This window comes from Brassica napus, chromosome A1 (genome assembly GCF_020379485.1).
Source record: "Brassica napus cultivar Da-Ae chromosome A1, Da-Ae, whole genome shotgun sequence".
Classification (NCBI taxonomy): domain Eukaryota; kingdom Viridiplantae; phylum Streptophyta; class Magnoliopsida; order Brassicales; family Brassicaceae; genus Brassica; species Brassica napus.
In genome coordinates this window covers 29,788,921-29,814,986 of record NC_063434.1, presented here as the reverse complement: position 1 = coordinate 29,814,986, position 26,066 = coordinate 29,788,921, and the positions used below count along the sequence as shown (strand labels likewise).

The 26,066-nt window shown below is 37.1% G+C and overlaps 8 protein-coding genes across 8 annotated transcripts; 2 read left to right on the top strand and 6 right to left on the bottom strand.

Annotated features, from left to right (window-relative positions):
* Nucleotides 1–5,234: 5,234 nt before the first annotated feature.
* LOC106449183 (PITH domain-containing protein At3g04780-like) lies at nt 5,235–7,012 on the bottom strand. Its single transcript, XM_048764514.1, has 8 exons — nt 6,824–7,012; nt 6,572–6,658; nt 6,130–6,253; nt 5,985–6,033; nt 5,849–5,906; nt 5,718–5,764; nt 5,549–5,626; nt 5,235–5,466 (listed from the first exon to the last, which is right to left on the bottom strand). The coding sequence occupies exons 1-8, from the start codon at nt 6,860–6,862 to the stop codon at nt 5,418–5,420; spliced, it is 531 nt and encodes a 176-aa protein (XP_048620471.1). The 5' UTR covers nt 6,863–7,012; the 3' UTR covers nt 5,235–5,417.
* A 395-nt stretch (nt 7,013–7,407) lies between these two features.
* On the top strand, nt 7,408–8,483 carry LOC106433414 (probable ribose-5-phosphate isomerase 3, chloroplastic). The gene has a single exon (XM_048764495.1). It carries the CDS (start codon nt 7,480–7,482, stop codon nt 8,305–8,307), a length of 828 nt encoding a protein of 275 aa, XP_048620452.1. The 5' UTR covers nt 7,408–7,479; the 3' UTR covers nt 8,308–8,483.
* Nucleotides 8,484–9,032: 549 nt separating this feature from the next.
* On the top strand, nt 9,033–10,721 carry LOC106433407 (40S ribosomal protein S3a). Its single transcript, XM_013874237.3, has 7 exons — nt 9,033–9,168; nt 9,251–9,298; nt 9,388–9,493; nt 9,679–9,816; nt 9,897–10,082; nt 10,169–10,369; nt 10,478–10,721. The coding sequence occupies exons 1-7, from the start codon at nt 9,158–9,160 to the stop codon at nt 10,571–10,573; spliced, it is 786 nt and encodes a 261-aa protein (XP_013729691.1). The 5' UTR covers nt 9,033–9,157; the 3' UTR covers nt 10,574–10,721.
* A 1,004-nt stretch (nt 10,722–11,725) lies between these two features.
* Nucleotides 11,726–13,076, bottom strand: BNAA01G33390D. The gene has a single exon (XM_013874230.3). It carries the CDS (start codon nt 12,732–12,734, stop codon nt 11,886–11,888), a length of 849 nt encoding a protein of 282 aa, XP_013729684.1. The 5' UTR covers nt 12,735–13,076; the 3' UTR covers nt 11,726–11,885.
* Nucleotides 13,077–13,124: 48 nt separating this feature from the next.
* Nucleotides 13,125–18,420, bottom strand: LOC106433386 (protein HASTY 1). The gene is made up of 17 exons (XM_013874222.3): nt 18,176–18,420; nt 18,002–18,103; nt 17,765–17,914; nt 17,568–17,697; nt 17,417–17,478; nt 17,173–17,336; nt 17,005–17,076; nt 16,774–16,915; nt 16,638–16,700; nt 16,237–16,539; nt 15,911–16,157; nt 15,587–15,834; nt 15,416–15,519; nt 14,847–15,332; nt 14,278–14,778; nt 13,510–13,804; nt 13,125–13,419 (listed from the first exon to the last, which is right to left on the bottom strand). Exons 1-17 carry the CDS (start codon nt 18,344–18,346, stop codon nt 13,273–13,275), a joined length of 3,387 nt encoding a protein of 1,128 aa, XP_013729676.2. The 5' UTR covers nt 18,347–18,420; the 3' UTR covers nt 13,125–13,272.
* Nucleotides 18,421–19,413: 993 nt separating this feature from the next.
* LOC106441506 (tryptophan--tRNA ligase, cytoplasmic) lies at nt 19,414–22,285 on the bottom strand. The gene is made up of 11 exons (XM_013883315.3): nt 21,685–22,285; nt 21,502–21,621; nt 21,236–21,421; nt 21,046–21,097; nt 20,819–20,977; nt 20,626–20,718; nt 20,432–20,512; nt 20,296–20,364; nt 20,116–20,184; nt 19,871–19,981; nt 19,414–19,764 (listed from the first exon to the last, which is right to left on the bottom strand). The coding sequence occupies exons 1-11, from the start codon at nt 22,014–22,016 to the stop codon at nt 19,723–19,725; spliced, it is 1,314 nt and encodes a 437-aa protein (XP_013738769.2). The 5' UTR covers nt 22,017–22,285; the 3' UTR covers nt 19,414–19,722.
* Nucleotides 22,286–22,847: 562 nt separating this feature from the next.
* Nucleotides 22,848–24,335, bottom strand: LOC106449180 (probable transcription factor At3g04930). Its single transcript, XM_048764347.1, has one exon. The coding sequence runs from the start codon at nt 24,029–24,031 to the stop codon at nt 22,973–22,975; it is 1,059 nt and encodes a 352-aa protein (XP_048620304.1). The 5' UTR covers nt 24,032–24,335; the 3' UTR covers nt 22,848–22,972.
* A 293-nt stretch (nt 24,336–24,628) lies between these two features.
* LOC106433369 (40S ribosomal protein S24-1) lies at nt 24,629–25,793 on the bottom strand. Its single transcript, XM_013874211.3, has 5 exons — nt 25,620–25,793; nt 25,480–25,521; nt 25,230–25,400; nt 24,934–25,020; nt 24,629–24,852 (listed from the first exon to the last, which is right to left on the bottom strand). The coding sequence occupies exons 1-5, from the start codon at nt 25,689–25,691 to the stop codon at nt 24,823–24,825; spliced, it is 402 nt and encodes a 133-aa protein (XP_013729665.1). The 5' UTR covers nt 25,692–25,793; the 3' UTR covers nt 24,629–24,822.
* Between the last annotated feature and the right edge of the window lie 273 nt (nt 25,794–26,066).

The following is a 26,066-nucleotide window of genomic DNA, read 5'->3' as shown; positions in this document are numbered from 1 at the left end:
AAAGAGCGTTTGTCGGAAATTAATTAAAATGGAACAAAATAACAGCTAAGACGATATGGGACCCACATATATCGAAGCTGTCAGCTTCAAACATGTGTTTTGATTCAGTGGATTCGGTGTCCTTCTTGTAGGACCCGCCATTCCCAAAGGTTGTGCTTGTGCCTGCCTTTTTTAAAGATTATTTTCATTAAATTTACTTATTTATAATCTTAGATATAACAAATGATTGAAATAAATGAATAAAAGCTAAATGGTTGACAAAAAAAAATGAATAAAAGCTAAATGTAAATAAACTAAAGTCTTGTCTGCCATTGCGTTTTCGACTTTTCGCACTATACTTCCCACATTTGCCTTGTTTGTAAATTTATGGATTGCTGTGAAGTCGAAAGAAAAATAGCGATTATGGTATATATTAATCAGGTAATTCTGAATAAAGATGATTACCAATTTCAGATGTCTTGCATTATGTAATAGGAGAACATTCCTTTGATCGTTGATTAGTACTATATGAAAAAAAATTGGGATTAATATAATGATGTATAAAAATGATTAACTCAACGGTACAGTTATTTAATTAGACAGTTGAAGTGGATCCTGCCTTAGTGCCTTGTATGAAAATCACTGAACAAACGACATAGCAAATTAAGGCAATGAAAATATGTGATTCTAGCATCTAGACATGACCGGTTTATTGGCAGAAAAAGAAAGCTAGGCACAACCAACGGGGTTGGACTAGTGGTCTTCGAAAGATAACCCCAATACGGCTATCCGCGGTTCGATTTCTGTTGGTCATCTGAATTGCTTTAAATGGTAAGAATATATGGCTGCTGCGAGTTTTATTTGATTAGTCGGTTGACCTTAATCACCAAATATTATAAAAAAAAAGCTAGGCACAAGATCTTTACAACACGTTGAAATAATCACGATTTTACAGGGAAACATAATCTCCTTACTGATCTTCACTATTTTGAAGATTAGTTGGTAAAAGCACTTTTAACTTATCGTCAGTCAACATTTTTGAGGCAAACATAGCATTTGCTAATCTGTTGGTTGTGTGGTGTCTATCTATACAATATTTAGAGCCGTAAGCAGCTTTTACATTTAAATCTTGATAACACTTTCAGTGGAAACATTTCAAAGTCAAATGTCTCATTTTCAAGAATGAGCACAATAACATTAGCGTAAATAAAAATAAATGTCTCATTGCAAATTATAAAAACAGAATGATAAATGAAATTGATCATCAACATCATTTATTGATAAACATGATGATACCCATGCATGATTACGATGGAAGAATCTGACCTAATAAATTGTATGTCAAGTTGACAACGACTTCATCTCGATCTACATGATAAGAATTATATATATATACAAAAAAGAACTATATATGTGTGTGTATAAAAACAATACAGTATAATAAGAAGAATTGATTAAGAAAAAAGAAAAAAAAATTGATCAACAAAGACCGTTACTGTTTAAATATCCCTCGGTATACATTCCTCCATAGACGTGAGGTCGAGGAAATAAATGGGTAACCAAGTGATGGTAGTCTAATGATAATTTTTGGGTTTAGTATGTATCTACATTAGTTTTGGATTCGATTTTTTTTTAGAACTAAATTATCATTATTTAGTTAGTTTGAGTTTGGATTTCGTCATAAATAGTTTACATGGTTGATCGTAATAGAAGATCGGTCATCTGTAGGGATGTTAACATGGGTAAAAAAACCCAGCCCAGCCCAACCCACAAATAACCCGACCCAATTTATACCCAGCCCACAAAAACCCAGAAACATAAAGGTTTGAAGATAAACCCAGAAAATAACCCAGTAGGATATGGGTTTACCCATGGGTACCCATGTTGCCATTTTATTTGTTGTAAGCAAATCATGTAAAATGTTAATTATCTTTTGTGTGCATAATCAAATTATAGATTTTATATACCATTAAAAAGATAATTTTAATATCTGTCTATATTTTAAAATCACAATTATTATAAATCAATATAAATTTAAATAAATGACAACAAAGTTATTATTTAGCACACATGGGAAACATGAAGAAGGCTGTGGCTGCAACAACGATACTTTAAGAACTAGGTTTGTAGCATATGCCTTAAGAACTCGTTGAAAGACCTGTAAAGAGGAGACCCTTTGAAAAGAATGAAGTCAAATCTCCATCCATCTACTAAGGAATCGTAGATAACAAAGTAAAACTTTGATTTATCCAAGTCTTAACACAAAAAAAAAACAAGATGGTCTCATAATATAAGTGAAAACATAAAACATCACTTGAATCTCAAGCTCTCACACTTGAATCTCATCGTGTAGCTTCCTCATCATCATCAAAGAATTTTTCAATATCACCTAAAATTTAAAATATAAATTTGTCAAATATATATAACATTAAGTAATCTTACAGAGTTCAGATCGTCTTCAAGAGGTGATTCATTAAGAATTTCATCTGGAGTTGGTGTTGCTGAATAGTTTGAAGATGAACTCGTCCAAGGCTTGCTCTTATATTCTTTGAACAGCAACTTCAAATTCTCCACTATAACTTCAATTTTTTTTTCAGAAGTAGTTGGATCTATCTTGTCAAAAGCTGATTTGAGTATCTGAGTCTTGAACCTTGGATCCAGAATAGCTCCCATAGCTAAAACAGTACTATACTCATCCCAATACTTTGCAAACTTGGTTTGCATTCTCTTAGCCATTAACTTCAAATCTTCATCATCACAAGTTGCATATTTCCTTAATAGCAACTCTATGTTCCACACCTGTATGAAGTATATGTTCGCGGTTGGATACTTCACACCTGAAAAGTATGTTGTGATGGTGCTGAAAGGCTTGAGGAAGTCACAAATCTTCTGTCCACGATCCCATTCAGCTTCTGAAGGTAACGTGTTATAACTCCTATCACACACTTTGAAGCTAGCAAATGCCTTGCGGAATTTAAGAGCTCTTGCGAGCATCTCGTAAGTAGAATTCCAGCGAGTGGGCACATCTAAAGACAACCCCGAGCCACTCCTAATACCAACACTCTCAACACAGGCTGCAAACGAATCTTTCCTTGATTCAGAGGCTTTCACAAACTTCACGCTATCACGGATATTCTCCAAAAGACCAGTAGCTAATCCCAATCCCTCCTTCACGATAAGATTTAAAATGTGAGCACAGCACCTCACATGTAAGAATTTTCCTTCACATGGTAATCTGTTCCCGCTAATCATCTGAAGACGATGTTTAAGAATATTCTGCATACTAGTATTACTAGTAGCGTTATCCAAAGTGAAGGATAATACTTTTTTTTCTAAGCCCCACTCTTTCAAGCAATCGAAAACCTTTCTAGCTATTTCTTCACCGGTGTGAGGAGGCTTGATATCACAAAACGCTAAGATCTTATTGTCTAAATTCCAACCCTCGTCAATATAATGAGCAGTCAAGCAAATGTATCCCATAACCGTGCTACGAGCTGTCCAAAGATCTGCTGTAAAACAAACTCGGCTTTTGAGCTTTGCAAAAAAACTTTTGAGCTTTTCCTTCTCCATCTCATATCTTCTAAAGACATCGGCAGCAGCAGTCTGTCGACATATATGCACAACTTTCAGGTTCAGATATCTATCTCTTGCCCTAACCTTCTCGTATTCGACATACCGAAAGGGCAAATCATGATAGATAATCATCTCACTAGTCATCTCGCGATCTACTTTGTGATCATACTTCCTTTCACCATCAGGTTCATCCCTAGGCTTCATTGGACAGATTTCTAAATGTCGTTTCAAAGCTGATGTTCCATTCCTAACTTCTACTACTAACTCCTTACTACAATAGATGCAACGACCTCTCTTCTTTCCATCTGACCCTACACCTATCGCTATGTATTCTTTCCAAACATCAGCCTTTAACCGTTTGTTAGACTGAAAGATTGTTTGTGTTGAACCTGGTTGTAGAGTCTCTTGAGTTTCACTGTGGGCTGCTTGAGGTTCAGCTTCATCCTCCTCTATGTCCTCATCCATTTGCTCATTTAAAGCCTCGAGTTGTGCAAGTGTGTTAAGTGACTGCAAATCCATCTACACAAAACAGTAAGGATACCATTATCATTACTGCTCATATCGTTAACAGAAACACTTATCACAGAGACACACACGCCATTGCACCAGACCATACGCCATTATCACAGAGAGACAAAAAAAATATACACAGAGACAGAGGAAAAGAGAGAGATAAACAGAGCAAGAGAGATAGAAAGACAGAGTACCTGATCGTGTGATGGGTTTTCTGCCAGAGATCTGCTTCCTGCACAGCAGAGAAATCAGAACCGAGAGAGACAGAGAGATAACAACGCTTGAGAGAGAGAGAGAGAGAGAGAGAGAGAGAGAACCTGAGAGAGAACCTCAGAAAGAGAGATGGCGAAGCTTGATTGAGAGAGAGAGACGGTGAAGCTTGATTGAGAGAGAGAGAAGGTGAAGCTTGATTTTGAGAGAGACGACAAGTTTTTGATTAGGTACAAGTTTAAGGACGACGACGTTTAAATTTTTTTAATAGGTCTGTGGGTGCCCAGTTATTCTGTTGGGTTTAGCCAAATTAGTATAAACCCAAAAATTATTAACCCATATAAAACCCATTTATTTATTGAAGGGTAGAAACCCAGCCCATTACTTATGGGTTTGGGTAAACCCATGGGTTTATACCCATCGTAACATCCCTAGTCATCTGGTATTAGTTAAAAAATATTCCAAACTCAAGTTAGTATGGTAGTTGGTACATTCTATAGCATTAAGTGTGTTCCTTCCAGGCCGACCAAAAGCTTTTATTAAAAAAAGTGAAATAAATGGTTCACGCGGCCGGAAAGGTGCAAACAAAAATACAGATGTACCCTCGTGTGGGCTGGGCCCAGTGACAATCATGTCTTGTTCTTCACTGTCCAATAACATTACAAATACACACGTGTGCTCCTACTAAACGCATGAATGAATATTGGATAATGGATAGTGCCTTTGATCGGGCCTGATCACCTTAAGGCCCCTTAACAGTTAACGCGGTCGACTTTTCACCTGGCTTGGCTACGTACAAGAGCGGCCTTTTCAAAGTTTTCACTCCCTTTAGTGCCTACATGTTGCAGCTACGTGGCCGTTGGTTCAAACCCGTTGTACTAGGTGGATACATTGGGGATATATCTCATCTACTAATATGAAAATATATGCAATTGGGAATAACGAAACTCGAATCTAGGTGATGGAACAATGTTATTTAGCTATTATAATTCGTTGCGCACTGGTAACAATAGGCAATAACAGGTTCTAGTCTATTCCAATTTTTAAAAACTTGAAGTAGTGAAGAAGAAAAGAAAACAACAACAGAACACTGCAAGTCAAAGTGATAAAACGATCATTATAATTATAACCCTTTTGTTTGCTCAGTGGTCTTCAATCTTTTTCAACCCCTTCATATCAGTCGTCTCCACCCTGTAAGTATGGTATAAAAGAGCTAAGCGTCTAAGCTCTACATTCTCTTCGGATAGTAACAAAAGGTTTTTGAGAGACTTACGTTGAACCGTAGAGAGCGATCTTCTGGACCTTTGTGACCTCAGCACCCGATTGGTTGTCTTCAATGAAGATGGTCAAGCTTGAATTAAATATAACAAAGACGGTTAGCTCGAGCTTGTGATTTTGCTGAGTAAGTATTATAAAACACAGAAGATGGTAAAAGCCTTTACCTACGAACATTCTGAAACTTAACATATTTAAGGACCACCGGCTTTCCCTGTAAACGGATTTGAACAAAAAGGTCTCAACACAGATAGATCATCATTGAATGAATAAAGTTAGATCTCAAAAGTGTCTTTACCTTGAGGTTTTCTTCAGTTAGTTCAGCGGTGTCACTTGGAGGAAAATCATTGACATTACTGTATTAAAGAGTTTTGAGTTAATAAACTTGAAAATCATCTAGTTCGATAGGGATAAAGATAATATATTCACATTACCTGAAACACATGTGCTCTTTGTTTGAGAAAAACTTCACTGTTTTAGGACCTGAAAAGTTATCAGTAAGGAGAAGTTTAAGCTCAACAACAAGTCAAAACTAAAATATAGAAAACATATTTTACCAATGTTTCTTTAAAGCATTACCTTCCTCTTCAGGGCCTTTGATAGCAAAGGAATGTAGTTTGATAACTTGGTTAAAAGGAATATAGATTAGAAGCTGTTCATCAGCATCACTCTCTAAGTTTAAACCCGCATCTTCTCTATACCCCTACACCACAAACAAGCAAATCAATCTCAGCTCATGAAACATCACTAGAGAATCAAACAATTCGAATACTATAGTTTTCACAAGGTCATGAAACAACAACATAAAATCAAACAATTCAAAAGCTATAGTTTCTAGTAGGCTGCTGGTTAATTCAAGTTCACATGTCAAAGAAAATCAAGAGCCAATAATTTAGCAAAAATCTAATATTATTCCAACAAAAAAAAAAAACAGTTTCAAACTCATCTATAAACCTATGCAAATACTCACACAAACAGAAAAAAAATTGGTATAAAGACAGAACTAGTTAATAACTAGTACCTGTTTGAGAGCGTTGGGCAAGGAGTGAGTTGAGCTTTGGTTGAGGCATTGAACTCCAGACCAGTCAATGAAATCTAACAGATCAACCTGACAAAAAAATCAAAACACAACAATCAAACCTAATAAATCAAATACATCCAAAGATTCAAAATTCTCAAAAGACAGAACCCTATATATATATTCTCCCCACCCCCAAATTAAAACTTCTTTTTCGACGCATCCAAGAACATTAAAAAGTTACGATTAATTCACCTGTCCTTTAGGAATCTGGCTGGATGATTCGGCGGACATCGTGATTTTTCTTATTTTTTTTCCTAAGAAATCTGGAGATCGAGAAAGTGGAAGAATGTAATTAGACCAGACCTTGCTAGAAGAATATAAAAAGGTTTTATATCTGTTCTCAGAAAAGAATTTAAAAAAAAAAACCTAAAACGACACCGCATCGTAAAACCTCTGTTTCATTTAGCTGGTTATTAGCTTCACCAACCCTCCTATACTAGCAGTTTTTCCAATATTTTAAAACCAGACCAAAATTTAAACCGGATAATTATTTTGATCATGATTTAATATAGTTTGATTGGATCAAACTTAATTCAGTAATTTTTAAATATAAAATTTTAAAAAACAAAATTACTAGATATAACATATAACTAAACATTATACATATAAATTATTTTTTGTTCATATGGTAAGTTTATATATTTTGATAAAAATTTTAATATATTTGAGATCAAATAGAATTACTTGACCGGTTTCATGATCAAATCTTATCCGACCACGGTTCGGTCCTGTCTTAAAACAACCCCCCATACCAACTATAAAAGCTGTCGTGACCTCTCTCTTCCACTCAAAAGTCAAAACCCAACCTTTATTTTGTTTCTGCCAAACACTTCTCTTCCTCTTCTCCAATGGCTTCCTTATCCTTCGTCTCATCCTCTCACCTCACTCTCCGCACTCCTTCTCTCACCCTACGCAGAACCTCTCCCTCTTCCTCCTCCGTCTCCTTCTCCGTCAAGGCCCAGTCCGTCGCACTCTCCCAAGACGATCTCAAAAAACTCGCGGCGGAGAAAGCCGTCGAAGCCATCAAACCGGGGATGGTCCTCGGCCTCGGAACCGGATCCACCGCCGCCTTCGCCGTCGACCAAATCGGAAAACTCCTCGCCTCCGGCGAGCTCCACGACATCGTCGGCATCCCGACGTCGAAACGCACCGAGGAGCAGGCCCGGTCCCTAGGGATCCCCCTCGTGGCCCTCGACACGCACCCTCGGATCGACCTCGCCATCGATGGAGCGGACGAGGTGGATCCGAATCTGGACCTGGTCAAGGGGCGAGGAGGCGCGCTTCTCAGGGAGAAGATGGTGGAGGCCGTGGCCGAGAGATTTATCGTTGTTGCGGATGATACGAAGCTAGTGAAAGGGCTGGGAGGGAGTGGTTTAGCGATGCCGGTGGAGGTTGTTCAGTTCTGCTGGAAGTTTAATTTGGTGAGGCTGAGGGATTTGTTTAAGGAGTTTGGGTGCGATGCGAAGCTGAGGGTTGGTGAGGGTGGGGAGGCGTATGTGACGGATAATAGTAATTATATAATTGATTTGTATTTTAAGGAGCCGTTGAAGGATGGGTTTGCTGCGGGGAGGGAGATTGGGAAGTTGGAGGGGGTTGTGGAGCATGGTTTGTTTCTGGGGATGGCTACTTCTGTGATTATTGCTGGGAAGAATGGTGTTGAGGTTATGAACAAGTGAGGTTTTTTAAAAAGTTTGATGTTTTTCTCCTCTGTCTCCTCTGTAATATTGTTGTTACCAATTGAGTTATTGTAATATCTTCCTTCATGTTCTGCTTCCTCTTTCTGTTTTAGTTGTGACTAAGTTTGCATCTTTTGAATCAGTTTTGTAATGATAAAGCATATATAAGGATCAAACCAATGTTCAGAAAATAGTTAGGCTGTAATTTTGTAATTATGACTATTAATTAGACTGATGCGTAAACTAATCTTTAAGCGTGTTGACCGATTTAAAAAACAATTTTGTGGATGCATAGGCGCAGTATATACCGATTTTTAGAACACTTGATCAAACACATCAAGAATCATTCTTTAACCAAAACAAAACTCAGTCACCTGAGTAAAGTTCATAGAATCTCTAAGCTCTCTTCTATCAACGTTTTTCATTTCAATCTGGCTATAAGAGCAAGCCATTTGACAGATAACAATCCTGATTTCAAAAAGTATACAGTCTAAAAATTAAATAAAAGCTATATATATATATATATATATATATTCATACGTTTATCAAATACAAGTTCTTGTATAAAGCTTTCTGTTTTTGTAACACCACCAGAGTTTTGAAGTTTTATTAACGCAAAACATTGGTTGTAAAAGAGATCGAGTTAAGATATTTGTCCAAAAAAAAAAGAGATCGAGTTAAGACAGAACATAGTTTGGACACCAAGTGGGCCGATGTACATGTAATATGTTTATTAAAGCCCAAAATATTTTGTTCGCGTCAAAACTCAAAACCCTAAGCGCCGTAACATTAGGTTTATATCTTCTTTGTTTCTCCTCAGCTCATCGTCCCCACTCACTATCCTCCAACCATGGCCGTCGGGTATTATTCTCTCTGTTTCTACGTTATCATCCGTATCTCAGAGTGTTATTTTACTGATCTAAATAGTTTTCCTGTAATATAGTAAGAACAAGAGGATCTCCAAGGGAAGAAAGGGAGGCAAGAAGAAGATGTAAGTATTTATAAATCTTTGAGCTCTTGATTTTATTTAAGTCTTTGTTTAATTGATTTTTTTTTTGTTTTGTAATTGAATGATGGCAGTGTTGATCCTTTCTCCAAGAAGGATTGGTATGATATCAAGGCTCCCTCTAGCTTCACTCACAGAAATGTCGGAAAGACACTTGTTTCCAGAACTCAGGGTACCAAGGTAACATGTTCCACTGTCTCATTTCACTTACAAGCTCGTTGATCACTTTTTAGCTAGGGAGATTTGTCGGAACTTAGTGCAAAATGTTATGTTGTTTTGTAGTAATTGCAAAGTCACAGCTTTTAAGAGTTTATTATATTATGGAATGACTTAAATGTTGTTATGTGTATTTGCAAACACACCAGATTGCGTCAGAGGGTTTGAAACACAGAGTCTTTGAGGTTTCTCTGGCTGATCTTAACAAGGATGAGGACCAAGCTTACAGGAAGATCCGTCTTAGAGCTGAAGATGTCCAGGGCAGGAATGTCTTGACCCAGTTCTGGGTAAGGACACTTGATTTTAAACATTGATTCCTAGCGTTATACTCTTGTTGAGTTCTTACCTCTTTGTCTTTTACTCCTAGGGCATGGACTTCACAACCGACAAACTCAGGTCCTTGGTTAAGAAGTGGCAGACTTTGATCGAGTCTCATGTCGATGTCAAGACCACAGACAACTACACACTGAGGCTTTTCTGCATTGCCTTCACCAAGAGACGTGCTAACCAAGTTAAGAGAACTTGCTATGCTCAGTCTAGCCAGATCCGTCAGGTATGTTCAAATCTTTATTTCTGTTATCTTTGATCTTTTGTTTATCGTGAGCTTAGAGTTTTTTTTTGTTTGGTTGCATTCTTCAGATTCGTAGCAAGATGAGGGAGATTATGATCAAGGAAGCTTCGTCTTGTGACCTCAAGGAGCTTGTTGCCAAGTTTATTCCAGAATCTATTGGGAAGGATATTGAGAAGGCAACTCAGGGTATCTACCCTCTTCAGAATGTCTTCATCCGTAAAGTCAAGATCCTCAAGGCTCCCAAGTTCGACCTTGGAAAGCTTATGGAGGTAAAGAGAAACTACCATAACAACATTTTTTATTGTTTTTGAGATGAACCATATCATCAAAGATTATATTAACTAATCAAATGCTTGTGGTTCTTAATCTCTGTGTAGGTTCACGGAGACTACACAGCAGAGGATGTTGGTGTGAAGGTAGACAGGCCGGCTGATGAGGTTGTCGAGGAACCTACTGAGATTATTGGAGCGTAAGAGAGGTTTTTGAAGAAATGTTAAAAAACCGAGAGATCGTTGTTTCATCTAAAACTTAATGCTTTTGTCTCATTTCACTCTTTTGATCCTCAGCTTCTATTTTGATGTATTGATGACTTTTCTTTATATAAACTTGAGTTTTGGATAATTTGTGCATGACCTTTTTTCTCCGAGTTTGGGAGTTAGATAACCGCTAATAGAAAATTTATCAATTCAGTACTGCTCGGATCATTTTTGGAATTATACATGAAAATCATAAATAAAAATACCATATAATTTATGTTGAAACAAATGTTCAATGTTGTTTTTATTAGTGCTATATGATTACTTTTCATCATATTTAGGGAAGAGCAAATTTCGTTTATGAATGGAAAAAAAAAACTATTCTTTATGAATGGTAATTTTTTTAGGAATATCAAAAAATACATTGTATTTCTTCATTGCTTGGTCACTATTTATAACCTTAGTAAATTACAATAAACCAATAAATTTATCCAAACCGGATTCTGGTAAGGTAAGTAGGGTGGGGTCTAGGTGGCAAGGTCTAGGAAACTGATGCATGGTATTTGTCATGGAATTATTATTACAGAACTAGACAGAGAGGCAAACATGTGATGATTCCACAAAGACCCAAAAGAAAATAAATGTTGAAGCAATAGGAAGGCATTATGAAGGACACATCTATGTCTCTCTATTTTCTCACTAAACTTCTCAAGATTTTTCACAGACAAAAAGAGCCAAAAAGAGAGAAAGTTATCAAACCAAACGGCAAGCAGTTTCAGAGGTTCTCTATAAGACTGTATGCAGTTTTTTTGGTCAGGGTCCCTCCACCCCATTGAGATATCCAAATCTAAAAATTTGAATTGACAGTATAAAGACTAAAAGTAACTTGGCTTGCCCTAAAAGTTCTTTCTCTTGACTTGACAATCCAAGTGAACTTTGATGTTTTTTTCAAGCAAGAGTGCAAAGTTGTACACTTTTTTTGGTGGGTGGATAAATAATCATAAAACTATGCAAAGACTCTCCAAAGTCAAGGATTGCATTCAAGTACAACTGACTCAAAACAAAGTTATGTATACTATGTCTGAAAAAGGTAACAAGAAACAAAACCCCAAACCATAATATATCTTTGAGGAGAATGCAAATGCTTAATACACTAAATCAAAACATCTCAGATGCAGCAAGAACACCTTAGCATTCAACTTTGAACAAGTCTCATGTACAAAATACTAGATATGAAACTGATCATATGATTAAATAAGTGAACAAGAATAAACAGTTCATTTTAAATATTCTCAAAATTTATTCTGCTCTACTCGTTCTTCCAAGCGTACAGAAACAATGTAAACCCAAAACTCTGAGGTCTCAAGCTCGTTGGGACCTGCGTGGAAGACCATGTCTTTTCAACAGCTTGACAAGTCCTGAACATGAACACACCATTCCCTGGTGACGATGGCACCCCAAAGAACCAACTGTGAACATCCCAAAGAACTTCCACAGAGACCCTATTCACAACTATCGTCTCATTACCACGGAACTTCCAACGAAGCCGCTTCACCTCCATCAACGTCTTCCCATCAACACAAACAACAAGGCAAGGATCACTAACACTTGTGTCACACTCAACGACAAGATCATGTGTTTCACCATCACCTGAGAACTGAGCCTTTGTTGCAAACGTTCTCTTACCAAACACATGCTCTTTCTTGGCAATGAACACAGCACCAAGAGATGAAGCAGCCTTAGTCTTTTTTAAAGCTTCTTTCTTCATATCACCAAGAAGCAGAACCATTTCTTTATCCACAAGAACACTTACATAGAACCCACCTAAAGGTTCAGGGCTGGATCCGAATTTAGCAGACGAGAGATCCCAATAAACATCACACGCCTCTAGATTCTTGTACCCTTTTCGTTTGGTGAAGAGCCAGGGCTTGATCTCGAGTTTACAGAGACTTCGGTTGCAAGAATCATCAACTCCTATGGTTACACACAGACCCATCAGAGTCTTAGTCCATGTGACTGTGATCAAACAAGTCCCACCTCTGATGCAGCAACGGTAGATACAAACGACCAGATTCTGTGAAACTCTTACAGCGTTGGAGGAGGAAGGATCAGTAACCTGAACGCCATTTTCACTGGAGCAAGAAGTGAAGTCTCTCATTTTTTTTCTTCTTCTTCTCTCTCTGTGTTCAAAAGTAAGAGTCAAAAAGACAGAACCAAAGGAAAAGGAGAGACTGTTTCACTGTCGGGTTATTTTGAAAACGTTAACTAATTACCGAACTTTTATTTATATAGTTTAGGATTGGATATTTTTAATATATTTTGGCATTAATATTAGAAAAGTCTTCGAATAATTAATTATCAATATGGTTTTCATTTATTTTCTCGATTGAAATTTTGGACCTATCTGTATTAAGCTAGGTCCCAGTTTCACATTAATTTCTTAGGATATGATTCTTTTATCATAGTTTCATTTTCGTTATTAATATTATTGTTGTTAATGTTTTTTGGAGTATTATATACTAAGTTAATAAATCGTCTCCCCACCTACTTTAAGCTATGGACACAATCATATTTTCAAAACGAAAAATACAAATGCAATTAGTTTGGTTATCAAACAATATATAACTAAATAACTTGTAACTCGATACGGTTTAGGATTGGTATTCTCCGGTTAACTATAACCGGATAGGTTTTGATTATTTTATTTCTAAGCTAATTCCAAGAGCTAATGACAACATGCTTCCTGTAATCATCTTCTGTTTTTTGGGTTCACAAGTTTCTGCCAAAGCCTTTTCGTAATCACGCAGATCATCGGGAGTGAGACAGGGGAGTGACAGCAACACCTGAAGATAATCCAAAAAAAAAATTTTGAGGATAAGATTAAAGAACCAATTTAAGATTATATCAAATGAAAAAAAAAAAAAAAACTGAACCTGTCGTGGAGCTGGGTGCCTCTGGGAAAGGTAAACGAATATGTCACTGCACATACCCACTAAAATGGAATTGTTATTCACATTTTCATCGATGGTCAAGCTCATGATGATCGCATTAAACAAATCTTTTGCCACAAATTCTCTGAGCTCTCCGTTGTTTGTCATTACGGCTAGATGAATAACGCTAATGAATAAACAACGGAGGTTGAAGGTTGTAATGCCATCTGTCCATGTGCATGCTTGTAATGAAAACTGCATTACTGAGTTTGCCAAGTTTTTGCAACTCAAGAGTAAGCTGCAAGAAAAAAAAACAATTCTTGTTATTAGTCTAAAAAAGAGTTAACACGCACAACATCATATATAGCCCTGGCATTTGGTACGGTTCGGTTCTTTCTGACTCTTTGGTTCTTTCGACTCTTCGGTTCTAAAGGTTTAGGATACGTTCCGGTATTTAGAAAATTCAGTTCGGTTATTTTGGTATTCGGTTCAGGTAACAAAGTTGGAAACCGACTAATATCCAAAGTATTTTGGATCCCGTTCAGTTCCAGTTTGGTTCCGGTTTTTTGGTTATTTTGGGTTTAAAAGTTTAATAAATCGGGGTTTTAGATTAAATATCAATTTTTTCAGGTTTCCAATAAAAATATGGATAATTTATAAACGATATTTTTAATTTTTAATTATTTTAATATTAAATATAGTAAATATTTATAAGTATATAAACTATAGTATAGAAATGTACTAAGCCTAATCCTATCATCCTATACATACCTCACCAAACAGTTGGATTTGAGTGCATTAAAATCCTTGAGAAGAGACACATCACCAAGAACAAGTTGGTCTGAGTGCTTCAGAACAGGAAGCCCTGTGTTTAACTCAGGAGCAGAGATCTTTGAGAGCAAATCCGAAGTGGACCGAGATAAATCTATGAGCAGCTGTCTTTCCAGTTGTATGAGCTTCGTCTCACCACCTTCAAAACCGATCAAATCCGGAACATTGGCCCTGCCTTCCCGCAGAAGACTAGTCCACGAGGAGTCAAGAGCTCGCTGACAGTGTGTCAGCAAAGGACTCAGAAGCGGTTCAAGCAATGGCTCCCACATATCTGCAGGACATGATGAGACAAGACATCCTACGAAGGAGTTGATAAGCTGCTTTATATGTCTGAACTCCATCCACCATATATTCTCAGTGAACGCCACCGCAACTTCATTAGCATTGATGGATGTGTAGAACGTCTCTCCCATGCTTACAGAGAGATTCAGCACACGGTATCTGCAAAATGCGTTACTAACATTAAAAGCCTGAAGGAGAACAATGTAGACACTCACTCACTTACTTACCCGCTTTCACGAATAGCTTTCAGCCAATTTCGAATATCATATGTGTTTCCTTTACTAGAATAAGTAAGGAAGCCTTTAGTTAGTTTACGGCTTTGCTTTCCTTGGGGGATACGTAACTCGGCTTCCGTTATCTTCATTGCTTCTTTGAGTTTTGTGGGTAAGGTTTGATAAGCATCAGGAGAAGACAGAGAGTTGATAACACGAAAGAGCTTCAGGAGAGGTGGTAGCATCCAAGAAAGGTGAGAAGCCAGAGGATGAATCGTCTCGGACATGTTCAGCTTCCTTTTCTTGAAGTTGCATCCCTTGAGAGCCTTCTCAAAGACGGCGACTGTGTCGACAATAGACCGCATCAAGGGTGCGTTGGAGCATAACTGAATGAAACCAGAGGGAGTAGATAGATATTCGTTTTGCCACTCTGGTTGAGTCCATTGCTGGCGCACTGGTTCTAGTAACAAAAGAAAACTGTCTTGCTGCTCCCTTTGACCTCTGTGCTCCAAGTAAAAGCAATTTAATAAATGCAATAAAGTTCATCATGAAGACTACAAACAAGAAGCAGATTGTTTGTGTACCCTGACGCAGAAGTCATAGCAAAAAATGCTTCCACAAGACTGCTATGCTCACCAGGGAACAAAGTTCCTTCTCTTTGCAAACATGTCATCTTATCAGCTAGACCCTGATTCGATCAAACAAAAGGTGGTCTTAGAGAGCATTTTTCTCGTAATTAAAAAATTTGGGGATACCTTCAAGTGAGGAGTAAAGCTTTTGTCAGCAGTTTTGGCTAGGCGTATCAAAGATGAGCAGATGTACAATCTTGCACGTTTAGATGCTGGTGGAAGAGAGGTAAGAAGTGCAAACATCTTGTCGATAACACTTGCAACCGTATCTGGCAAGTACTTGAGGAAAGGAAACATTGCGTTTAGATAGTCAACGTGCGCTGAAATAAGTACTGGTTCAGTCCAGTTTGCATTAAGGAGCTCCTGAAGCAAGCCTGTGTCATTCAAAACAGACAAAGATGAGAGAGTCCAGATCCAGACAGAAATGAAAAATTATATTTTCAACATTACCCTCAAATATCACGTGGAGTTGAGAATGAACTTGGGAACTACCACCAGCGAACTCATCGGTTCCACGGAAAAGCCTACGCAGAATACCCTCCAGAGCAGTACTCTGGCTCTTCATAGCAGCTGCATACTGCTGGACACAAGGCGCTGAAGAAACCGATATATTCTTAATAAGCATGATGGTTCTTGAAGATAGTTTTGTGCTAGCAATGATTGGCTTGTGAGAAGAGATGAGTCTGATCAACACAAACTGCACCAAAGGCAATAAAGTTTTTTAATTAAAAGTAAATAGAGAGAGAGTTTTGTCTGAGAGAGTTTTAGAAACATACGAGCCTCTTCTGGTACTTGCAAAACTCTTCAAATGTAAAACTTGATGGCTCAAGGGAAAGGAGGTTTGTTCCAGGATCAAGGAGGACCTGATCGTTCTTATTCATGCGTTGGAATGAAACATCCAGAATCTTGCTGGCGGTTTCATCGTCTATAAGGAGTAAAAGATCCTTTTTTCCGCCATCTAGGTGTCTAAAACTATTGAAAACCTCGCTTGCTGATCCCGTGAAAACCTCGCTGGCCGATCCCTTTCTATGTGGGTAATTAGGAGCCTTGAGGTCTGAGGTTAAATAATCCATCAACCCCTGTGAGAGCCAGAAAGAGAGGAGAAGCCAGAGTGAGTTTCACTTCTTTGTATCTAAGAAAGATTATGATTTGCTGGTTAAGGCAGTGGGCCACCTACCAGCCAGAAGAACAGTGACTCATAGTGAAGATCGAACTTATAGTGTTCAAAAAACCAGAGCATCTACAAAGAAAGTAAGACAAAAAATCTTGAAATAAGCAGACCATTCAATACTAATAGGTATCCAGATTAGTACCTGTTTCAGATAAAGAGCTATGGCACTGCTATCTGTGAAGATGTAATGCAAGTTTGTGGAGCCTAGAGAGACCATCATTTTGCAGATATGGATGATTGTAGAATCAAACTCAGCACCAGAAGCATCATCAGTGGGTCTTTCTCTGCAACACACCACAGACAATACACAATGGTAAAGTGAAAAAAACAAAGACAGTTGTTTTTCTCATTGAGTATCCGAAAATCGCATTACCTTGAGCAGATAAGTGTGAAGAACATACAAGCAAGACGGCAGAACTCAGGAGAAGAAAGTAAAGATGCACACCTGTTGTAAAAGTAAGCAAACATATACAAAAAGTTATATAAGCTTGTGTAAAAGATAGTATATGAGTCTAAAGCCACAAAGAGTTTATTAACTAACTGGTCAATGATTTTGTATTCAGAAAAATCTGGAACTGGAGCCCATTCTGTGAGTGAGTTGATGGCATTCAAACACGCAACAACTGCATCTGAATGCTGTTTAGCCAGCTCAACTTTGTCCCTCCCTTCTGCATTCCTTGCATCCCCAAAGTGTTTCTCAAGAAGCTGCATTAAAAGTTTCTCTTCCATTAAAACTAATGCTACAATAAAATTGATAAAGAGCAAAAAGGTAGTAGTAGCATTACATCATGCAACCAAACCAAGATATCAGGAAGTCCCTGCAACAGATGATGGCTATGCTTCTTGTCTGATGAGAAAGGAAACACGTGTTAGAAATGACTGAGAGCAATTCAGAAAAAATGAGGGAGAAGTAGAGTTAGGCTAATTCTTAAGTACCTTCCAGTTCAGAAAGCCTCTTCACCACTTTCAAAGCCAATTCTGCATGTAAAGGGCCTTGGGAGGAGAGGGAAGCTAGTGAGAGAAACAACTCCTGCCACATCTCCAGATCTTCCTCCTTTTCAAACATCTGGAATAAAGTTCTTTATAAGTTGATATCAATAGAGACTGCAATCATAGAAAAATCAAGCTCTAACCTCAGCAACAAGAGTGACTGTTTCACTTTTCATCCCACATTCTTCACATGGATTAGCAGCAGCTACCTCAGACATAAGTTCAAAGGAGGCACTACTAACATCCATCTGCTCAGAGGAGCTTAACTCATCCCACCGCAGTTTAACCAAATGCTGCAATTAACATTGGAGATTTAATCTCAATAACCAAAAAACATGACCTTTTTAGTTCATTAGCAAACAGTAAGATAACAAGTGAACCTGTAGCAACTTAGAGGCGTAGATGCGAACTTGTAAAGGCCAATCCTTTGCCACAAGAAGAAACGAAACTTGAGACAGAACCCCAACATTACCTGTCTTAATCTGCCAAAAACATAAACTTAAATCAAAAACAAAATTCAAAAATAAAAAAGTTTAACACTTTATAGTAATTACCGATTCAAGATATGTTAGAGCGGCTTCTTTGCAAGCATCAGCATCAGCAGTGGAGTCAGAAGAATGAGAGACGAGTAGAAGAATCTGACGAGACACAGTGCTAGCTAGAGTCTTTGCTTCATCATCAGCTCCAGTCATGTCTTTTCCTCTCGCAAGATCCTCGTTCATCATCGGCACTCAGTGATAAGACAGACGAGAAGCCACCATCGAGATTGGCAAAACTTTCAAATTTGAAGGTTGAAGATGTCTCTCTCTCTCCAAAAGAAAAACTTTTTAAATTTAATTTTAAAAAGTTTTGTATTTTACACTATAGTTCTTGTTATTACTAGAATTAGCAAAAAAAAAATCATAACACTTTTATTTAGCAATAAAATACATAATAAAAAAACTAAACACATTATTATTTTATAATAAGATATTACATTTAATAGCATATTACATGCATTTCAAAATAATAAAATGAATCTTTTTATTTTTATTTGTAGTTGTTAAAATCGTGTACTTCCTTGGTTGATATAATAATTTAGTTTTCGTATATTTTTTTTTGTATTAAATGTGTTTTGTATAATATGTTCTTTACTGTAATTAATATATTTGTATTTTGTATAAGATTTAAAAATTTATGAAAACTAAAATGATAACTATAAAAGTTCATAAGATACTTTGTAAAAACAAATAATTGTATAAGGACTCAAAATTAAGAAACTTCAAAATTTAAATTTTTGAAATTATTTTTTTTAGAGATGCTCTAACATATTTTTTTATTTTATACATGGACGAGTATATATGAAGTGGAAAGGGTATTCATTTGTACGGTGCAGCTCAGATATAATGGTTGGGTCACTGAGTTACAAGACACTGAACTTGCCAAGAAGACATTTGTATTATGACCATGATTCTAAAAAAATTTGATATGGCGGCAATTTGTCAAATCAAAATGATTATGATTCAAATCGATTAATTAGTTTAAATCGATTTAAATTAGTTTAAATATATTAAATTAAGTAACATGTTACTATAAATTCACAAATTTTTCTAGTCTATTTTGTTTTATATTTAATTTTGATAATTCAGCGAACAAAATAATTTTATAATCCAAAACTAAAATATTTTACATAAATGTAAAAACATATATATATATATAATAAATTAAAAATTCAGAAGATAGATTGTGCTCGAGTCTCTTGATGACGCATGCATACGATATCAGAAGGTTGATTGTGCTGGAGTTAAAGACATTAATCAGTGGTTATTAACCAAATTGGATAGATTAGGGTTTTGGAGCACCATAATAGGTGAAGTCTCTACATAGTATAATACTATAATTATAAACAGACCCGGCCCAGAAAGTATTGGGTTGGAAGCAAAAGAACAAATATGGGCCTTTTAATTAATGTTTCCTAAAATAAAAGCAAAATAAATAGATAACCATTTAAACCAGTGAACTCTTCAGCTAACAACTGAACCAGGAAACCGATTAAGCTATATTCATAAAATATCAACTGTAAACTTCACTCGAAGTTGTAGAGCTTTTTCCGGTTTAGAGTTTACTCAAACAGAGGTCTCGGAGTCATGAACGCATCCACCATCTGATTATATAGAAGAAAACAATCAACAAAAATGTTATTAAATCTCTGATTGGTCTAATAATAAAACTGTTATCACATCAAATTGATTTTTCTTTTTTTTTTGTACCTCATCAGTAACAGCAGCTCGAGCCATGCGGTGTCTCTCCACAATTTCTGTCACAACCTGAACGAGTCTCTTCTTTACATCACCCGTTGTCATTCTTCCTTCTCCATACTCCTGAAACAATGGCGTACACAACAATGTGTTATCTTTAGATAATCCCATCAAGAAAAAATATGAGAGCATATTCTTCTTCATTCATTCTCTGTAATAATGAAAAAGCTTAGGGGCAATTATAAAGAATTTTTTACCTTCTTTATGTGTTCAAGTTCAGCATCATCTTCCAGGAAGAAACTCAAATACTGAAACGGTATGTCTTCCTGTGAAAAATAGTAGAAAGCAGATGACCAGAAAAGAAAAAGAGACTTTTAAGTTTTCTATAGCACTAAAACCAATAGGATCAAGTGACTAAACGAAAAATAAATTGTTACCTCCAGTTTTGCTCCATATTTTTTTTGATCTTCCAAGTTATCTCGCCCACCAGTAACAGCACTGTTTATCTGCATATTTAAAAAAATTCTCATCAAGATTGGTATCTAATCATCTGTAAAGTTTGACAAATTTCACCTTTCTTTTAATGTCCTTAGCGCTATCATTAATATAAATAGCGGAATTTGCATCACTTGCTGACATTTTCCCATTATTTCCCTGCAAGAAAAAAAAAATGTGTGACCAAAAGGCATATATATATTCATTAGTGTGAAGGCATGAATTTTAAACTTGTAAATATCCTGTTATTGACTAGTTAAGAAAACACTTGCCCGCAGCGCAGGAAAAAACTTTGACTCAATCAGAGCAGGCTTTATAAAGTCTAACCGAGGTGCAACATCACGAGTCAGCCTGAAGTACGGATCCTGAACAAAACCAAAAACCGTCATTTTATTATTATTATCAACATATAAAAAAACTCAATGATACACACAGAGGCTACGTGAGAAAAAAAAAACAGCAAACCTGGTCAATTGCACAGGGAATCAAGCAAGGGATATTTTTCTTCTCGTCAGGGAACAACTTGTGTGGGAATGAGCTAGAAAATGATGGAGCTGCCTGCACAGAAGGGAAGATCATTTTTGCAGTAGAAGCTTCGCCGGTAAAGCCGAAAGTCGAATTAGCCTAGCCAAAAAAATAAAAACAAATGTGAGAGATACAAAAATGAAAAACCTATAAGACACATAAATCACCTTGTTAACTGTAACGCAATCTGCAATCTCCACCACATTTTCATAGAATTTACTATACACAAAAAAAAAAAAAAGGTTTCGGCACATCATCAGCCAGGAAAACTATAATGCAAAACATAAAAAAAGCCTAAACATACAAATATATATATATAAGAGCAATCTTATGAGCTAAAAGTTGCATTTCACTTACCCGCCAACAGTGGCATAGCTGGAGAAAATAAAGGTATTTGAGGCATCGAAACCGCAAGCGATGATATCTTTCACATTTTCTCTGCCAAGTCTTTTACTTTTCTCCTTGTTTAACTTCTTCCATATTTTTTTTTCATCATCCGTAATCTGTATAACAAGAGGAACCTTGAAAGCTTCCTGCAAGTATCTACACACAGAGTATAAAGAACAAAGCATTGACGTTTAAAAAAGACTATATAGCTAGCTTTGTTATGATGTAACTTTTACTTGGTAAACAAGAAAGGAATCAAATGCCCTAGATGCAAAGATTCTGATGAAGGTCCTCTCCCAGTGTAGAGGTAGAACTTGTCTCCTCTCTCATGACAGTCCAAAATCTTATCGAGATCCCTGTTAACAACCACTCAGCAAAAGAACATAACTTTCAACACGAACATAACTCTTTTTTCGAACCTGTGGGCGTAGAAGAAGCCACGGCGGAGGAAAACGTGAGCTCCACGGGAAGTGAGTCTCTCAACACGATCAATGAGCGACTCGTCTATCTTCGTGCAGCCAAACTTGAGGATCACCTTCTCGTAATCGATTTTACCGGAGACAACAAACGGAGTCACAGTTTGCTCCGATGATGATTGAGTCTCTCTCTCCTCGAGGACTTGTTTCAGTCTCGGCGACAGCGTCTCATCCAACCACTGGATCATCTCGTGTTTCAGAGTCTCCGGTGATGTGTGGGTTGAGTCGTCCAGCACTTTTTTGAAGTCCTCTATCATCTTCTCTATCGTCTCCATCGTGACTCGGCTCGATCTTAAAAACCTGAAACACTATAATAACTAAGCAAATGGCACCGGCGGATATTTGTAACCCTAATTTATATTTCTATAAATTACATAACTTCCCTCTAACTGTTCTAAAAGTGTAAAACACCCCAAAATTTCATAAGACTATTTATGTGTTGCATGGAAACTCGATTGAAGGTATGTTTCACGTTTCGGAAACGTTTCGGAATCAGAATCTTTCGAAAACTTGCGGAAACGCATTGAAAACTCGTTTCTTAAAAATCTTAGTTTGAAAACTTAGTGGAAACTTAACTTTCTGTTTTGGAAACTCGCGTTTCTATTCTAGAAACGCTAAAACTTTCCAACTAGTCATTATTTGTTGTTGTGATTTTTATTTTAGTTAAATTATTTAATATTTAAGTACTGGTTTTTGTTATTTTGAATTTTTTATATGATTTTGATGTTTAATAATAACTTAATTTTGTCGTATTAAATAGAATGAATATTTGTTTATTTGTATTTTAAGATATAATAAACATAATAAAAATGAATGTAAATATTAATCAGTTATATATATATATATTTATAGACGTTTCTAAAACGTTTCCAAAGCATAAAAAATCAAAAATCACGTTTCCACGTTTCGTTTCAACGTATCCGTTTCCGTTTCCATGCAACCTAGCTCTATTTAAACCTGCTAATGTAGTTGTTTCGTCCTTATTAGAAACTTGATCAATCAAAGAACCATTCAAAAAATAAACATGTTACTACATACAGTATATTATTAGACAAAGATTTGACACACAACTCAAGAAATATTATTTCTCTTTTTCCAGATAAAAATAGCTAGGAAGTCTGTTTGTTATTTCAACAAATGAGTCTACAGAGATATTATCTATACTAAAGGTTATACACAAACAAACTGGTTATATTGTTGTCATCATCGTCTTATTATTCATCTTGTTTCATCATACACCACTTGGCATCGTCTTTAACTCATGCAATGTAGCTCTAATCTCCTCTTGAACCAACTCTAATCTCCTCGAATACACTTCCAGCTCCAGAATCTGTTGCTTCCTCCACCGCTCATCCCTCACCGCCTTGCTTCCTCCTCCTCCTCCTTCTACACCATAACCCAACGGCCTCGTAAACACAGGGCCCAACGAGCCAGCCATCATCATACTCGTTGTCCCATTCATCATCTCCTTAATCAAAGGAGAGACACAGCTTCTCACAGTCTCTTCAATCAAACCACCAATACTAGAAGATACAGTTTCGTTGACGTTGACATTGACATTGTTGTCTTCTTCAATCTTCCCAATTCTTGATCGTGATCGTTTCCTCGATCCTTTCTTCTCAACTCCGTTCTCAGACTCAATCTCAACAGCAGCACTAGGGTTCGAACCAGGGCTGTTACCATTAACCTCGAAATCCATTTCAAACCCAATGATCTTCCCAGTTCGATTCCAAATCTTCCTAGAAATCTCGAACGTAGACTGATCGTGAGGGCTCTTGAACAAAACCTCTTTCCCCGAACCAAACTTGCTCATCACGTTACGGTACTTCTTCTTCAACCGCCTCAGCTTCTCAACCAGCTGGTTCTTGTTGAACTCCAGCTGGAGCTTCGACTTGATCATCTCGTAAAACGGCGCCGTATCCGGCGGATTGCTGCCTCCTCTGTGCGTCGTCACGTAGTCGAGGAAGCCGCGGAGGAGCTCGATCTCGTCCTCGTCGGTCCACAGCCTCTGGAAGAGACGCCTGGAGTCGTCGATCGCCGGCGGCGGCGGCGGTTGTTGTTGTCTCCGGTGGAAGATCTCCGTCGTGCGGTGGTGCAATTTTGGGGAGGAGTCGGCCGGGATTACGGAGACGGGGACGGCGGAGGAGCCGGATGGAAGCGCGACGGTTACGTTAGACGGAGAATTGAGATCATCGTTTGTTTCCGGGAGGGCCACGTCATCGTCGGTATCGGACTCTCCTCCTTCATGATCTGGTGATTCTATAGAGAAGACGCGGTGATCAGATGTCATTCTTCACGAAGACAGATCTGGCTAGCTTGAGCTTGAGGTCGTGATCAGGTTAAGACCAAAGAACTAGATCTAGATGGGTTCACGAGGATTGGTTACGCTTACGCGCGCTTTGTGATTGGGTGGTTAGGGGCGTGAGAATCTTCGAACCAACCAGGGGTAGTTTCGGTGTTTTCATAACGTTTAAAACGTTTACTAATAGGCAAGTGGTCACTAGTAGTACTACACGCACTTGCGTGTTATTGCGGTCTGTTGTGTCCGGACGTCTCTCGGTCCCAACGACAATTCCAACGAGTGTTTCTTGAACGCGATTATGTGGTTAATCTCATGTAATTAGATTTCCAAATGTAACACACCTCTAATCTTTTTCTTATAGACAAATGTAACTCACCTCTAATCATTTTTTTTTTACAAAATTTAGAAGTTAAAAAAATTAAAGGATATGTACATATTTTTCCAAAGGTAACACACCTTTAGTCATTTTTTTTTTTTTTACAAATTTAGAAGTTAAAAATTAAAGATTGTGTACATCTTTTTTTCTTTGGTTAATACCAATACATGTCATCTTATTTTACGGTAAGAGTGTATTGGGCAAAACCATGATTAATCTTTTCTCTAATTGATTAAAACTTTAAACAAAGTCTCGATTGAAACAAGCAAAAAGCTCGTGATTTAGTATACATGTCTAGTTGGAGGAAAAAAAAAATCTAAAAAGCAGACAACTAAAACTTAAAACGACATAACAGGTGATTATGCAGAACAAGAAACAAAATGGCTGATACTGGCTTGAGATCTTACTTCTTCTTGGGATCACCAGCCTTGGTCTGCGACATTAAACAAAAAAAATGCTTAAATAAAATTATAACTTGTGTGTAAATAGACATTATTAATAACAGTAGTCTCACCTTCTTAACACCACGTATCTTCTTGGCACGGTTCTTCCTTTCCTTAATTTGTTTCCTTGATTTCTCTATCTTGGTGTCCAGACCATTCTACAAATCACATGATGAAGCATACCATCTTAAAAATTTTCGGAAGAAGGCAGAGACTAAAACTATAATGATCAAGTAATACTGATAGTAGTACTATCTAGTTAAGACATTTGATCTTAGTGTCAATACCATTCTACAAATCACATTCGAAACTTATCAGCTAGTTACTAACTCTAGTGTTCAAGTAAGTAGAAAGAGCAATTATTTACCCTGATAAGTCTGTACTTGGGTTCGAACTTCTTAGCGCTCTCGACATTGTCATAGATCAAACCGAACCCTGAAGATTTACCACCTCCAAAATGGGTTCTGAATTTGAAAACAAAGATTGCATTTGGGTCCTTCACCTCGTACATCCTCGCTAGCTTCTCCTTCAGCTCAGCCTAGTAGTAAAAATGAAAACCACTTTAACAGTCTAGTCTAAATCGAAAGAAGACACATATTGGCAGTAAAGATGATTACCTTTGAAACATTGGCTCTTCCAGGGTGAAGAACATCGATAACCTACATTCAAAAATTTATCTTAGTACCTTCATTCAAAATCTTTTATTACAGCTAAGTGAGTGCAGAAGTAGACAAGAGTTAAAAGAATGGACACTCACGAACTGCTTCCTTGAGAGAAGTCTGTTGGTCATGAACTTTCTGGTTCTGATGGTGACTGCCTTTTCCGCCATTGTTGCGATCTCAACGAAGATCTCTCTCTCTCTCTCTCTCTGCAAAGGTTTGAGTTCGTCGCCGGCTAGAGTGGAAGAAAGAGACGCGGACAGCAAGTTTTAGCGTTTATATAGTAAAGGTCCGTAGGGTTTTGTTTTGTTTTTCTTTTACTCGATTTTAATGGGCCTTAGCTTTGTTGGGCTTAATAAATTTCAGTAGGTTTTCTCTAAAACCAATAAGAAGGCTTTTCGATAGCCTAGTTTATTTCGATTTGTTTTCTTTGTCAGCTTGGTCCAATATAATTTGCAAGTGTAACAATTTGATAACATAATTTTACAATGATTTTAGAGGATAATTGATTTATATTGTTTGTAGCGAATATTTATTAGAATATC

Excerpts from the sequence above, each read along its gene's own strand:
- LOC106449183 (XM_048764514.1), bottom strand. The coding sequence starts at position 6,862 with ATGTCCGCCGAATCATCCAGCCAGATTCCTAAAGGACAG. Across the intron at positions 5,627-5,717 it reads AAGTTTCAGAATGTTCGTAG|CTTGACCATCTTCATTGAAG; the intron begins GTAAAGGCTTTT and ends ATTTAATTCAAG. Across the intron at positions 5,467-5,548 it reads ATCGCTCTCTACGGTTCAAC|GGTGGAGACGACTGATATGA; the intron begins GTAAGTCTCTCA and ends CCATACTTACAG.
- LOC106433414 (XM_048764495.1), top strand. The coding sequence starts at position 7,480 with ATGGCTTCCTTATCCTTCGTCTCATCCTCTCACCTCACTCTCCGCACT.
- LOC106433407 (XM_013874237.3), top strand. Across the intron at positions 9,494-9,678 it reads CCAGAACTCAGGGTACCAAG|ATTGCGTCAGAGGGTTTGAA; the intron begins GTAACATGTTCC and ends CAAACACACCAG. Across the intron at positions 10,370-10,477 it reads ACCTTGGAAAGCTTATGGAG|GTTCACGGAGACTACACAGC; the intron begins GTAAAGAGAAAC and ends ATCTCTGTGTAG.
- BNAA01G33390D (XM_013874230.3), bottom strand. The coding sequence starts at position 12,734 with ATGAGAGACTTCACTTCTTGCTCCAGTGAAAATGGCGTTCAGGTTACT.
- LOC106433386 (XM_013874222.3), bottom strand. The coding sequence starts at position 18,346 with ATGATGAACGAGGATCTTGCGAGAGGAAAAGACATGACTGGAGCTGAT. Across the intron at positions 16,916-17,004 it reads TTCACACTTATCTGCTCAAG|AGAAAGACCCACTGATGATG; the intron begins GTAATGCGATTT and ends GGTGTGTTGCAG. Across the intron at positions 16,701-16,773 it reads TAGCTCTTTATCTGAAACAG|ATGCTCTGGTTTTTTGAACA; the intron begins GTACTAATCTGG and ends CTTTCTTTGTAG.
- LOC106441506 (XM_013883315.3), bottom strand. The coding sequence starts at position 22,016 with ATGGAGACGATAGAGAAGATGATAGAGGACTTCAAAAAAGTGCTGGAC. Across the intron at positions 20,978-21,045 it reads ATTGCGTTACAGTTAACAAG|GCTAATTCGACTTTCGGCTT; the intron begins GTGATTTATGTG and ends TTTTTTGGCTAG. Across the intron at positions 20,719-20,818 it reads TTCCCTGTGCAATTGACCAG|GATCCGTACTTCAGGCTGAC; the intron begins GTTTGCTGTTTT and ends GGTTTTGTTCAG.
- LOC106449180 (XM_048764347.1), bottom strand. The coding sequence starts at position 24,031 with ATGACATCTGATCACCGCGTCTTCTCTATAGAATCACCAGATCATGAA.
- LOC106433369 (XM_013874211.3), bottom strand. The coding sequence starts at position 25,691 with ATGGCGGAAAAGGCAGTCACCATCAGAACCAGAAAGTTCATGACCAAC. Across the intron at positions 25,522-25,619 it reads TTCTCTCAAGGAAGCAGTTC|GTTATCGATGTTCTTCACCC; the intron begins GTGAGTGTCCAT and ends TTTTGAATGTAG. Across the intron at positions 25,021-25,229 it reads CCAAGTACAGACTTATCAGG|AATGGTCTGGACACCAAGAT; the intron begins GTAAATAATTGC and ends TGTGATTTGTAG.